The sequence below is a fragment of the Uloborus diversus genome, chromosome 9 (assembly GCF_026930045.1).
Source record: "Uloborus diversus isolate 005 chromosome 9, Udiv.v.3.1, whole genome shotgun sequence".
Lineage (NCBI taxonomy): Eukaryota > Metazoa > Arthropoda > Arachnida > Araneae > Uloboridae > Uloborus > Uloborus diversus.
The window spans coordinates 95,445,046-95,458,570 of NC_072739.1; the positions used below are offsets into that span (position 1 = coordinate 95,445,046).

General features: G+C 34.1%; 1 protein-coding gene across 2 annotated transcripts in view; it reads left to right on the forward strand.

Annotated features, from left to right (window-relative positions):
• Positions 1–12,536, forward strand: part of LOC129229548 (WD repeat-containing protein WRAP73-like) — a 56,329-nt gene extending 43,793 nt beyond the window's left edge. For both annotated transcript variants that reach the window (XM_054863870.1, XM_054863871.1), the window contains 5 exons: positions 32–98; positions 4,723–4,860; positions 7,272–7,355; positions 10,528–10,635; positions 12,340–12,536. In XM_054863870.1, the coding sequence (XP_054719845.1) occupies positions 32–98; positions 4,723–4,860; positions 7,272–7,355; positions 10,528–10,635; positions 12,340–12,434 (492 nt within the window). In that variant the 3' untranslated portion in view covers positions 12,435–12,536. The remainder of the gene's footprint in view (positions 1–31; positions 99–4,722; positions 4,861–7,271; positions 7,356–10,527; positions 10,636–12,339) is intronic.
• The last annotated feature ends 989 nt before the right edge of the window (positions 12,537–13,525 follow it).

A 13,525-nucleotide genomic window follows, 5' to 3' on the forward strand; every position in this document is an offset into this window, starting at 1 on the left:
CTACTATTTTTATTCTTCTTGTATGTTTTAGGCTGTGTACAAAACTTCTGTAAAGTGTAATGGAGATCCTGAAAAATCCATTTCAAGCTGGGAAATAGGTTAGTTACTCAATTTCATCATATTAAAGCAAGTTGTGAAGATTAGATTTTTAGTGCTATTTTTTGTGTAAAATTGAAAATTAACATTTTATTGCATTGTTTCACTGATTTTTCCTTCTGGTACCCCTTAAATATATGATAGTAATTTTTAATTATGTATTGGTTACATCAATTTTCATTGAATTGCGATTTTTCTGCTGCTGTGTGAAAATAGTGAAAGTTAGTACGTTTTGTGGGTTTGGTTGACTTTTCATCTGTTTCATACTAATGCATGTAATATGCATCAGTCTACCATGTTTAGAACCACCAATGCTTTAAACTTGTAATTTGTTTGCTCCTACCATATAAATTAATCTTGTTTTACTAAAAGCATCCCATGAATGTCATTATAGAATAAACTAGCAAAAATACCCGGCATTGCCTGGATCAATAATAATTGTAAGAAACAATGGCTACTTTCTTTCGTTTTCTGTTTTAACTGAAAGAACTCAAAACACACCGCTTTGACATGATTAAAAATCAAGCTTCTTCCTTACCCATAAAAGTAAAATAGCAATAAGTATAAAGAACCAACAAATATTCATTTAAAAATGAAAGCATTAATTTAAACATATAAAAGTTTGAAGAATTTCCAAAATATGAACCAACAAAAACAAAGATCACTAAACAAACCGTGCGCTTGCTTCATTTAATTAAATAGTACACACACACAGAGAAAAAAAAGAAAAAAGCTCTCTACTATGTTTCCTTCAGGGTGCAAAAAGTAGAGTTTCCAAATGTTTAAATGACTTTAAACTCATGTTTGCTCCGGAGAAGCCTTGATTCAAAATTTTCATTATGATTACTTTTAATATTGCTGTTGTTAGGCAACGAATTTTTGTAACAATGGGTTTTATATTTAATCACATAGAGTAAAGAAATTACATAGAGAGGCCCTACTATACTAAGTAATTGAAGCCTGGAGTTGCACCGCTGTATCCCATTATCCTTAGCTTCTTGCTAAGTATTTTAAGATACATCTTGATTCAAAACATTCCACTACTGAATCTTTAATTTAAACTTAGATATTGCTGCAAGTTTATGAAACACGTTTTTAAAATTGCATTAAAACATGAATTAAAATGCAAATTAATCCGCCAGCTACTTTATACGGTCTCTTTGCAAGATTGGTGAAAACTATACTCGCAAAGCGATCCTGTTATCATAACCCCGCTCATCATTGCACCGCTGTATCCTATAATTCCGGCTTCAATTTCATCTCCTTTTTACCATAGATGGGGCCTCTCTATGTATATTTCTTTACTCTATGTTTAATCATAACATGGGGAAATTACATGAAATTTACTGTTTTCCAACATAACTAAGTTTTTTATTAATAAATTGTAGCCAAAGTTGCACCCTGATAATGTCGCTATCTATGGTGAAAAAATGGTTAAAATCCCTCCAGTAGTTTTGAAGTTTACCCCGTACATCCGGACAGAAGTAGCCCTTTATGTATAAAGATAAATGACATGCTTGCTCCAGAGAGGCCTTGTTTCAAAATTTACATTATGATTACTTTTAATATTGCTGTTGTTAGGCAACGAATTTTCGAAACAATGGGTTTAATCTTTAATCATTTGATGTGGAAATTACATGACATTTACTGTTTTCGATCACGACGTTCTTAAACTAAGTTTTTTAACGATAAATTACAGCCTAAGTTGTTCCCCGATTATGTAGCTATCTATGGTGAAAAAATGGTTAAAATCCGTCCAGTAGTTTTGAAGTTTACCCCGGACATCCGGACAGAGATTAGCCCTTTATGTATAAAGATGAATAACTTACCATCTTTATCATTGGCATTTTTATCACAGATATCGCCTGCCACAGTAATACACCTCCACAAGAAAACTTTATTGTTGTATGCAAACATGAAGTACACATGTGTACATAAACATTTATTAGCACCTTTTGCAATTCTAAATTAAAATGCTATACTGGGAGGTTTTTTTTGGAATTGAAGTATTTCTATACTTTTCTAAAAATTATAAATCCATTTTTTTGTTACCCCCCCCCCCCTTCAGAATGGTTTTACTCAGAGTAATCTGTCCTCCCTTAGTAAAGCTACTGCCTTTAATTTTATTTAAGCCTTAATATTAAGAATTTAAAAGCTAGTTTGATTGAGAAAAAAAAAAGGATTCCAAAATATTATGAAAAGATAAGAGCAAGTTCTTACATTTAAATCTTTTGCACTATTTTTACCATGTATTTTTGTGTGTGTAGCTTTGCATGAAAAACAAGCATTTCTCAAAATTATGTTCAAATTGGAAAAGTTCAGAATCATAAAAGTTGTGTTTTCATAAAAGTTGTGATAATCTGTATAATAGGTTAAAATATTCATCAGTTTTGAATTTTATTGTTTTTTTTGTGATAAATTTAGGGGTTTTTTATATAGTGTATTTAATATGTGTGTGCAAGTAGTGTATTTGCTACTGCAAATTTTATTCAAAACATTTACTTGTGTGGAATTTCGTTTAGATCTAGAAGAAATTTATTTGTTGTTTGAGTACAAACCCTTTTTTATTTGTTCTGTTCAAACAGCTCAACGTTCTTTAATGAGAAATGGTCAGTCTAACTGTACCCTTGTTTCAAAGTTAGAATAGCCTTTAGTGTTTTCTTCAACACTTATTTCAAATGACAGCTATTGATATATTTATTAATCTTTCCACCAAATATACCAAGGGTAAGAACTACTGAAAAGCTTCTAAACATTTCAATTAGTTTGAGAAGTTTTAATGAAAATTGCTAATTTGAACTCTTTACCTTTTGATCACATGTTTTATGTAAAGTTTACAGAATACAATCTCATCATTCATTTAATATCCAGTATTGTAATTTGTTACTTAAGTGAGCATTAATTCACTTCTTAAACATAATGATATTCAAGTGAAGCTAATTGCTAAAAAATACTTTAAAAGCTACTGCAATATAATTAATAAAAAATGCTGTTACAGTAAACTCTCGATTAGCCGCAAAATAGGGTGACACAGTAACGGCAGATGAGTGAAAGCTGCGGATAATCCGAACAATGGGTAAAAACGAAACTAGTGTATGCAATAGCTAAAAAATATTAATTTTACTCACACATGCATTTAAATTATAGCTAAAAACATTACTATTATTGCATCTACTAGCATTGAATGTTACGAGCTGATCTGTGCATCACATGACTTCCTTTTACTCCAATTTAATGTAATTTCCCCATTACTGGCAATTTTAATGTGATTTAATAGTTTGTTGTTGTTGTTGTCGTGTCCAAAGAAGTGCAGAGTGTGAAAGCTTTAAATGGCTCCAAAAGTCTTAAAAACAAGATGCGCTAATTCTGGAGCCCGATGACTGTAAAGGATTTCATGTGGTGGTGCTCCAAGTTAGAGGAGGGAGCGAATAATGGCCTGGCAATTAAAGACATGGTCTGGGGTTAGTTGTGAATAGGGACAGTGCTTGCAGATGGGATAGGATTTAATATTATTTGGTAGAATCTTCATGCCCTTGAAATGTCCAGTACGTAGCCTAGCTATTGTAGAAGAGAGGTTTCTTGAGCAGTGGAGGTCAGGGATTGTTGCCTTACTGAAAAGCTGATTATAGATCCTTCATCTGGCTACAGCATTAACGTCTTTGAAGGTGGCTGTTAGTGGTTGGTCTTGGTCACGTGCCTCCTTTGCAAGGGCATCTGCACACTCATATCCCTCGATTCCGACATGAGCTGGGATCCACTGGAGAATGCAGGTTATCTTGAGTGAGTGGGGAAAAAAATTAATTTCTTGTGTCAGTCTTGTCATACCGTTACGTATGGCTTCAAGTGCTGATTTAATAGTTTACTCTCTAAATATCACCAACAGTGGCCAAATTGTAACAGATTTGAAAAAAATAATAATAAAAAATCGCCAAATTTGTCACCAAGTTGGCTTTAAAACTTGGCAACCAAAAGACTGGCGAAATATTGCCAAGTGATATCGGCAAATAATAATGCTACTTGAGTTTACATCGAAATTAACTATGATTTCCCCCCAAAAAGGGGCATAAGACCCTTTTAGAAACACCCGAATGCAACCAAAAGGGGAGGTGCACAACTAGACACCAATAGGAGTCTACGTACCAAATTTCAACTTTCTAGAACATACCATTTTTTAGCTATGCGACATACATACGTACATACATACATACAGACGTCACGAGAAAACTCGTTGCAACTAACTCAGGAATTGTCAAAATGGATATTTCGCATGTCTATGCATTCTTATGCACTTTTCCATGTGTGGTCGAGTCGAGAAAAAAACTTAACATTCATTCAGGGGTGAGTAAAAGAGAAATTAAGGTCAATTTTTGAGTGAAAATTTTTTTGCGAATACAATACTTCCTTTTTTGTAAAAAGGAAGTAAAAATATATAAAAATAAGCTAAAACCGAACAATAACACAATCATTAGTTTAAAAAAAATTAATAACTGTTAAAGGAAAAATAATGTGAAAAGACCCACGTATAATCCAACCGCTGATAATCGGGAGTTCACTGTATTTGTGAGCAATGTTTAACAGAATGTTGAAACTTTTCCAGCTTAAAGATTTTTATTTTTACTTATCTAGATGAATTAGTGAAAAGCAGACCATTTTCAGTTTCATTGCCTATGGTGAGTTCTGACAAACAGAAGGGGAAGCTTTTGAAAACTGGCATTCAAATACTTGAGTTCAGTACCTGTGGAAGATATATTGCTTCTGTGAATGGTAGGTGTAAAAGTTTTCGTACTGACCATATTTTTCTACATTTATTTATTCAAATATTTGTTTGTTAATTTATTTCTTCTACTTTTTTGAATTTTTCTCTAAGATAAACTTAACTTTCCAATTTCACCTTTTCCAACTAACTTATTTAATAATAAAGTGAACTTTTTATACAGTAAACTCTCAATAATCAGCTGAACAGGATGGCACGTTTTCCGCAGATAAGCGAAAACCGCATATAATCTGAATAATAGATAGGAAACAATAGTAGTCTGTATAATAGCTAAAAAAATATGAATTGCACCCATACATACATTTAAATTATAGCTAAAACCGATAACATTGAATGTAAAAAATATATGTAGAGGCATAAAACCAACAATAACACAATCATAAGTTTAAAAAACATTTAATGACTATAATATTAGTACGCATCTTAAATTTTTACAAAAAAGTCAGTTAGTTGTAAGTCATCCGTTAAAAAAACTGAAAAGACCCACACGGATAATCTGATTGCCGATCGGGATTTTATTGTTCTTGTTTCCATTTTTAACAATCACTTCAAGAATACAAAAAGTTCAGGTAAGATGCAATTTGTGAGGAAAATAATTCAAAAAGCTATTTCAAAGCAATAGTGGAGAAAAAGTGCTAAACACTAAGAGTTCACTTTTTTGCACTGATGAAAAAACCTTAAAGTAACTTTTTGCATTTTTTTTTTTTTTGGCGATTTGTGCTTGGTAACCAGGATTTCTAATTTGACTCATATATTAGCACAAAGCATTTTTGGTGGATTTTCAAGTGCAGTAGAACCATGATTATATGAGCTAGTTGGGGCCCGCTAGTGCCTGACATGTAGGAAATCTTGGTTAATAGAATCTTTGTAAAAACTTGTCAGTATAGCAAATTTTTAAAACATATTCATGAAAAATCCAGTAGAATATTTTTAAGAAATGAAAATGAACATAAAAAAAAGTGAAGTTCAAATATAGAAAAGTAATGTTTTACAGTTGAAAAACTAAAATAGAATAATAACTTGTAGTAAATTCCAAAAAGTCAGTTGAGTTTTTTTATAATGCCAATTTAAATATCAAAAAATTCATTTAAAAAAACACCAATTTCCAAAAAATATATCTTTTTTTTTCAAACTGGAAATTCATGATTTCATTAAATTTACATATTTTTCAAAAAGGTCTGTTACCTTTCTTTGTAAAAGTCCCAAGTTTCAGTCAATAGCTTTGACCAAAGAAAAAAAAAAAAAATCACTTCTTTATTGGCTTTGTTAACAGAAACCTCAGTTGATCAAAGCTTGGTTAATCATGGTTCTTCTGTATTACTAGATGTTGAGAATTTGCAACAGAAACTGTAAACTGCTAGTATTGAGCTTCTAGATAAACAGCACTCAATATTGCAAACATGGATGATGTCAGTTGAGTTGTACATTTTATTTCGTGGGCTGTAGCCAATGCCTTAAAAAAAGGCATCGGCTTTGCAACCATCTTTCTATCCAGTTCCTCTTCGAAATGCCAGAAAACTACTTGCAAGCAAAATCAGGCATGGTACAATGTTTGCTCTTGGGAGCATGGCTGAAGAAAAATCCTGGGCTTTCGTTGTTGATGGCCAGCACGGCCCTCCTCTTTCAATCCTTCCCAGAGTTGAGGGAGTCACTTGTTTTAGAATGATTAATGGACATGACTATCTGTAGGCCATTTACATAAAATCAATCTGACTGATTCACCTCTTTGTGTGCTTTGTAACACCTGTCCTATGACTGGGAGAGCATCTCTTTAGTTGCCCCTCTCTTTTTGACATTTGTTCCAGTAATGACTTTCGAGCCCTCACGCTCTCTGGATCCATTTCAGTTTTGTACTGGACTACAAGACGCCTCATGTCTGAAAAAACAATGGCGATCATAAAAAAATGTAAAAAATGGGCTGTTAATATTCCTTTTGAGGCCCTTATGTTACAGATGCCCTTCATAACAGTGACATGATTAATTGTCCAGAGCTTGTAATAGTTGAAGTTTGGTAAAATTGTATTATATATAATAATAAATTAAAGCTATGTTCTACTATTAGTATTTTAAAAGTTTGCCTATTTTACACATTAAATTGATTTATATGGAAGAGAGTGTTGTACTTATGTATTTTCATTAGAAATATATTTTATGAATGAGTCTTTATCGTTCTCTCTTTACTTAATTCAATCCAAACATTGCTTCGAGAATAAGTTTTGTGTAGATGTAGATGACATGAGCCGTGGGCTGACAAATAGGAATGCCTACCAGTAAAACCAGACCTTGTTACAAAACTGATTATTCATGTATAAAATATTATTGGACTTGCCTCATATCCAAACTTGTTTTTCTGTATATCCTAAAAGGAAGAAAATTTTGAATTATTTTCTTTACATTTCAGGTAATACTCCTAAAGTTCTGTGCATATACGATTTGACAAAGTCTAAGGTGTGTGATGTCTTTATTCAAAATCGTGACATCAAATGTAAGTTTTTTAGCATATGCATGTATTTTTATTCTATAGCATATGCTTTTGTTCAATGCTTAATTTGAAATTTTATTTAGTCTTCATATCTTATGAATAAATATTGTGTATATACAGGATGTTTCAGTTAACTATTTCAGAGCTTCTAAGATGGGTAGGGTGCATCATGATGACTCAAAATTATAAAACAATGCAGAGTCAAGAATGCTTTCCTGAAGTGGTGATGTACATTGGTACACGGAAGCACCATAAAGTAAGAGACCGCAAGTGAAAAATCTTTATAATTTTTTTTATAATGTAAAGAAGCAAAAGATACATGGGTCAAAGTAAGTGTTCGAAGTTTTTTCCATCCGCTACAATGTGCTCGAAACAGTCTGGAATACTCCCGGCATATCTAAAATTTTTCGGGTCAAGCAATAATTTCTGAAAGCCCATTGCTATATGATTTCAAGTTGTCACGATGCACCCTACCCCTCTTAGGAGTTCTGAAACAATTAACTGAAACACCCTGTATATTGGAGTGAATTCATCAACTTTCAGTGCTGGAACAACAATAAAAAATAATTGGATCCTTTTACATGACCAATTTTATATAAAAAAACTAATCTCAGTCAAACAACACCCTCTGGGTACCAACGCCTACTGTGCCTATCTCTGTTTACGAGACTGAGGCTCTGCGATGCAGGGCAGGTGTTCCAGTCAGGTAGTCAGCGGAACCCTTGTGTTTAGTTCCCAAGCATGCTTGGTATACATTGTTTCAACCCACTAAAGGGATGAAAGGCTGAGTCTACCATGCCCAACCCTTGAATCAAACCTGGGCCTGGGCGTGGAAGTTCAAAGCACTACAACTGAGCCACTGGGCTTTTATTTAATGTGAAAAAATACTTTATTTTCCCGGAAAAGTGCTTTTTTTTTTTTTTTTTTGACGCATGTATCGTCTCATTGCATAACAAATTCCTTCAATATCATTAGAATTACTAGTTACGGGCGATGATAATGATGAAGATGAAGAAGAAATAATTGAGGGTGTCCCCAAAGTTGATCAATCAATTCTATAAATAAAAACTCAAACTATTTATATTTGATAATGGCAACTGCGTAGCAAATTTGCAAAAATTGTTAGTACAAATCGTGCTATAAATAAAATTGCTATAAAAATAAGTGAAGATTACACTTTTTTCCATTACTTTATTGGATAAGAGTCAATTTTTAAACAATATGTTTAGTTAACATTACCCCGATTTCAGGTTTCCTTGCTTGAAACGTATTTTATCGCTGGTCTAGCAGAAAACGTAAAATCATGGTTCCATGGTATATACACAGCCCAGTCACATTAATGTGACCACCACGTACTTTCCACGTCAGAGTTAAATAACCAATCACAGAAGGCAGGTGGCAGCACAGTGCAGTTGAGCATATATAAAGGGTGTGTGAGGGCTTCGGAAAACATTTCAATCGTTGACGTAATGCTGAAACGAAGCGATTTATCCAACGTCGAAAAGGGCATGATCATTGGCTTTCGGGCCATGGGTGGAAGCATTTCCGAAACGGCTGAGTTTGTGAACTGTTCGCATGCCGCCGCAGTAAAAGTGTACCGTCCATGGTAAAGTGGGATTGTCCAAAATCAGCGACGTGGCAAATGTGGTGCACCACGGATCATAGATGACAGAGGCAAACGACGGTTGCGGAGATGCGTTCGGGCAGATAGACCGGCTACCATTGAGCAGCTGACCACCAAAATGAACCAAGGGACTACTAAAAGTGTCTCCCAAACTACTATTCAGCGAACATTGCTGCGTCTGGGCCTCCGAAGCAGACGCCTGGTTCGTACGCCTATGCTGACTGCCGTTCATCGACGACGAAGGCTAGAATTTGCACGCCAGTACAGCAGCTGGACGTCGACTGAGTGGCGACAGGTAGCGCTTTCAGATGAATCGTGTTTTATGCTCCATCGAACAGATGGACATTGGCGTATAAGGCGTGAAACCTCTGAAAGGAACCACCCTGCAACCATTGCCGGAACGGTCCAAGCTGGAGGCGGGAGCATTATGGTCTGGGGAATGTTTTCCTGGCATTCTCTGGGTTCACTGATCATTGTGAAAGGCATGATGGATCAATACAAGTACGTATCTGTCCTTGCGAACCATGTGCACCCCTACATGCGCATTGTTTTTCCTCAGGATGATGGCATCTTCCAGCAGGACAATGTGAGGTGCCATACAGCTGCCAGTGTATGTGCGTGGTTCGAAGAGCACCAGGATAAGTTTACCGTCCTCCCCTGGCCAGCAAACTCACCTGACTTAAACCCAATCAAGCATCTGTGGGACCATCTCGATCGAGTTGTTCGTGCCATGGATCCTCAACCGCGTAATCTAGCACAGCTGGCCACGGCATTAGAGTCGGCATGGCTCAACATCCCAGAGAACACCTTCAGGGACCTTAATGACTCTCTTCCTGCATGTCTCACAGCAGTCCGCTCTGCGAAAGGTGGTTATTCTGGCTTTTGACAGATGGTCACATTAATGTGACTGGACTGTGTGTATGCACACAGTACTGTAGTTGTAAAAAAAATATTTGGGGAACTCACCTTGTGGTTTGGTGAGACTCACCGAAAGGAAGGGTATTTGAAACCTGTTATTGTTACAATAAAAAACAAAACATTTTGAGGGAGGGCATCCCTCCACACTCCCCCCAACCACAGCACTATATATATATATATATATATATATATATATATATATATATATATATATATATATATATATATATATATATATATATATATATATATATAATGTATACACACAATCAAATCTTGTTTTCACAAGGTCCAACGGACCAGCAAAATCTTTTCTTAGTAAAAACTTGTTATACCAATTCTAAGAATGTTGACATTGTTCCTACGTAATTTGAATTAGAGATTACCGAAGTCTTCATTTAAATGAAGTTTTCATTGCAACGAACTTCACTAAAACGGGATTTGACTGTTTATTTATTTATTGATATTATGAATAAATATTGTGCAATGTATCTATTTATATTTATTATTATTATTATTTTGAAATAAATATTAACATTTAAATTTAGGACTTGTGTAAACTTTTCAAAATGTTTCTCAGAATTATTTTTTATTGTGATATAGTTTTTAAATTTATTTTAAAACTTGCATTAGGTGTGTCTTGGCATCCAGAAAAATCTTTTCTGATATTCTGCACTGGTTCCAGCACATTACACATGTGGACTCCTCACTGTTGCATACAATATATGGCACCATTTAAAAGTATGTTTCTTGTTTATAATAAGTACAGTTGGCTCTCTGTTTAACGATGCTCTATTTAACGACTTTCACTATTTAACGACGACTTTTCGAGGTCCCAGATGGTCCACTATAGTGTTAAAAGCATTCTATTTAAGGACGCTTTCTACTTAAGGACTATTTTTTATTGTCCCTTGAAAGTTGTTAAACAGAGAGCCAACTGTACAATATTTCACCCTTTTATGTGTCACTAAATTAACTCTTTTAGTGTTTCATGACTAAATTGTGCATTTTTGTGTGTGTATTTGATGATATTTTTTAGTGCTCACTTTCCGTTAACTTTTTGTCAGACGTACTTTTTACCCAAATAGGGCACAATTTTTTTCTTTCTGAAACTAATTCAAATTAATGAGATGTAAGTTAATTCCTTCAGTCCAGAAGTAAGGGAGTACTACAAGCATACTGACACTCTAGTACCCACATCCAGAGACTGCTGGATTGTCCTTGTTATGGATTCATCAGTCTGGAATAGGGAATAACCAAGCTGGAGACATAATGCCCTCTTATTGAAGTCGAAAGTCTCCGGAAGGCATAACCAGGCTGTTGATGTATGCTTGTAACCAAGTTACTTTAGTGTTGGGGGAGGAGGTTGTAAACGTAGAAAATAAATTTTGCAAGCACAGTGTGCAGATTAGTTAAGTTTTACCTATTGACATTTTTATCACAATATCCAGATTCTATTGTTTACTTCCCTTAATACTGTTTTTAATTCAAAATTTTTGAATATTTCTTTTTTTAAATTGTAAACTCTAGTACTGCTATTTAATTTTTTGAGTTTCTAACATGTTTGCAAGTGAAAAAATATTTTTTTTTTCATCATGTCAGCAGTGAACATGTGTTTTACTAAAAATTGCATGCCATGTTCGAAATTTTTTCAATCCTTTTACATTCATCGAATATTTCAATTTTAAGAAATGTTATTTTTTATCAATTATTTTTATGTTTTATTTTAGATAATTTATTATTATTATTCTAAAACTTGTTTCCAGCTGTTCATAAGTTTCTAATAGTTATTTAAATAAGTTCTTAATTATTTATTTTATTTTAGAAATGAAACATTTTTATTAATTGGAAGCAGTTTCTTCAGTAATATGAAAAAAATGGTGCAAATGTATGTGTGCATAGTTAAAAAAATCTACTCTACGGTGTGCAACTTTTTTTTTCGCTTTTCACTCCAGAGTCCCCCGTAACTACCACTATTTGTGATGTAACCAGTAGAATGGATCCCTGAAGACAGCACTCATTTTTTGATCCAGACCAGAAACCGAGCAGTCCCTGATCCAGCACCCGTAGAGGTATTGTTTCACTTGTGACCACGAGCATATTTAACGTCCTCCAGTCACCATTAATGAAGACAGTGGATCTTCCACCGGCTAGGATTGAACCCGGGACCCTCTGGTCCTAAGTCCGATGCCTTACCGATAAGGCCACTTTGACCCTGTGGTGTCCGACTGAAAGAAGGTGCTCCTCTTACAACTAATAAAAAGCAAAATTTACAAAAAAAAAACCCTCATTTTTTTTCAAACTTCATTTGCAATGCACATGTGTTTATCTATGCCTTATGTGTGTTTGATGAAATCCAAAGCAACTAATTACTTTCTCCCATATTTTGCATGGAATAATGAAGGTATTTAATCAATAATTTTTCAAAATTTTCTCATTTTTCAGGTGATTTTTCTATAACTAATGTAACATGGAGTAAGAAAAAAGATTGCATCATTCTAAACAGTAAAGATCAAGCTTCTATTCTATACTTGCCATAAAAAGTCATTTGAAGATGTTGTATATTTTGTGTAAAAATTTCTAAAACCGTGATATTTATTATGTTCTTGTTACCTTAACTTTTGTGCCTTAAGATTTTTTCTATGAATAAATATTCTGTTTTACGTTTTGTTGTAATATTTTTACTGATTGATTTTGTTTCGCTATATTACTTTATTTCTTACGGCTTTAACACATACTTAGGTCATCCTATGTGTAACAGAAGAATTCATGCTGGCATTGAAGGAGCAGAATCCCTTCTTATTCACCATGCTTGGTCATGGTTTTTTCATTTGTGAGTGGCGCAAGAGTTTTTCATTTCTAAACGCCCAGAGCTGTAATTAGGGGGGCTAGATTAGGGCTGGGCTTATCAGCTAAACAAGCTGTGATTTGCTTTTAAGTTTTTTATTTATTTTGCTTTAAAATTCCCTGTACAATGCAAAAAAAATCACGGGAAAGTTTCTGAATATTATACTGATGCTCTTTATTAATTTCTCGTGACTTACTTAACACTTTATGCTGAAGCATTTAATAATGAATGAGATAAGTTTAAGAGAAGTTTTTGTACTTACGGCTTTCTGCCAAATTTTACCATCTGCCGAACTTTACCAATACCTAGTTTGCTATTGCTGCCTTATCCCAACACTCATCAAATCTTTGGATGTGATAGAAGCTTGCACTATTGCCACTTGGAGGTTGCTCTGTTAGCGTGTAAATCGCCTAACAGTCTTCATATTCTTGCACGTGAACAATTCTTACACAATAGACGCCTCAAACTAAAACCTTACACTGATCACCCTGCAGCTATCAAATTTCAATACCCTCAACGCAATAGAACCGATTGAACCATGGTGTGAAGTATTTATATCTACAATCAAAGACCTCGATAAATTTCTTAAAGAGACTACCTCCAATACAGCTCACCAACAAATATTTTAAGATACAAAAAGCAAATATTCTGAATATAATGACCTTTTCATGACGGATCAAAAGTAAACGATCATGTCGGCTTTGCTACAATAATTAATAATCAAGTTATCCTAGAAAAATTAAACCCATCTTGCTCAGAATTTACTTCAGAAATAAGAGCTAT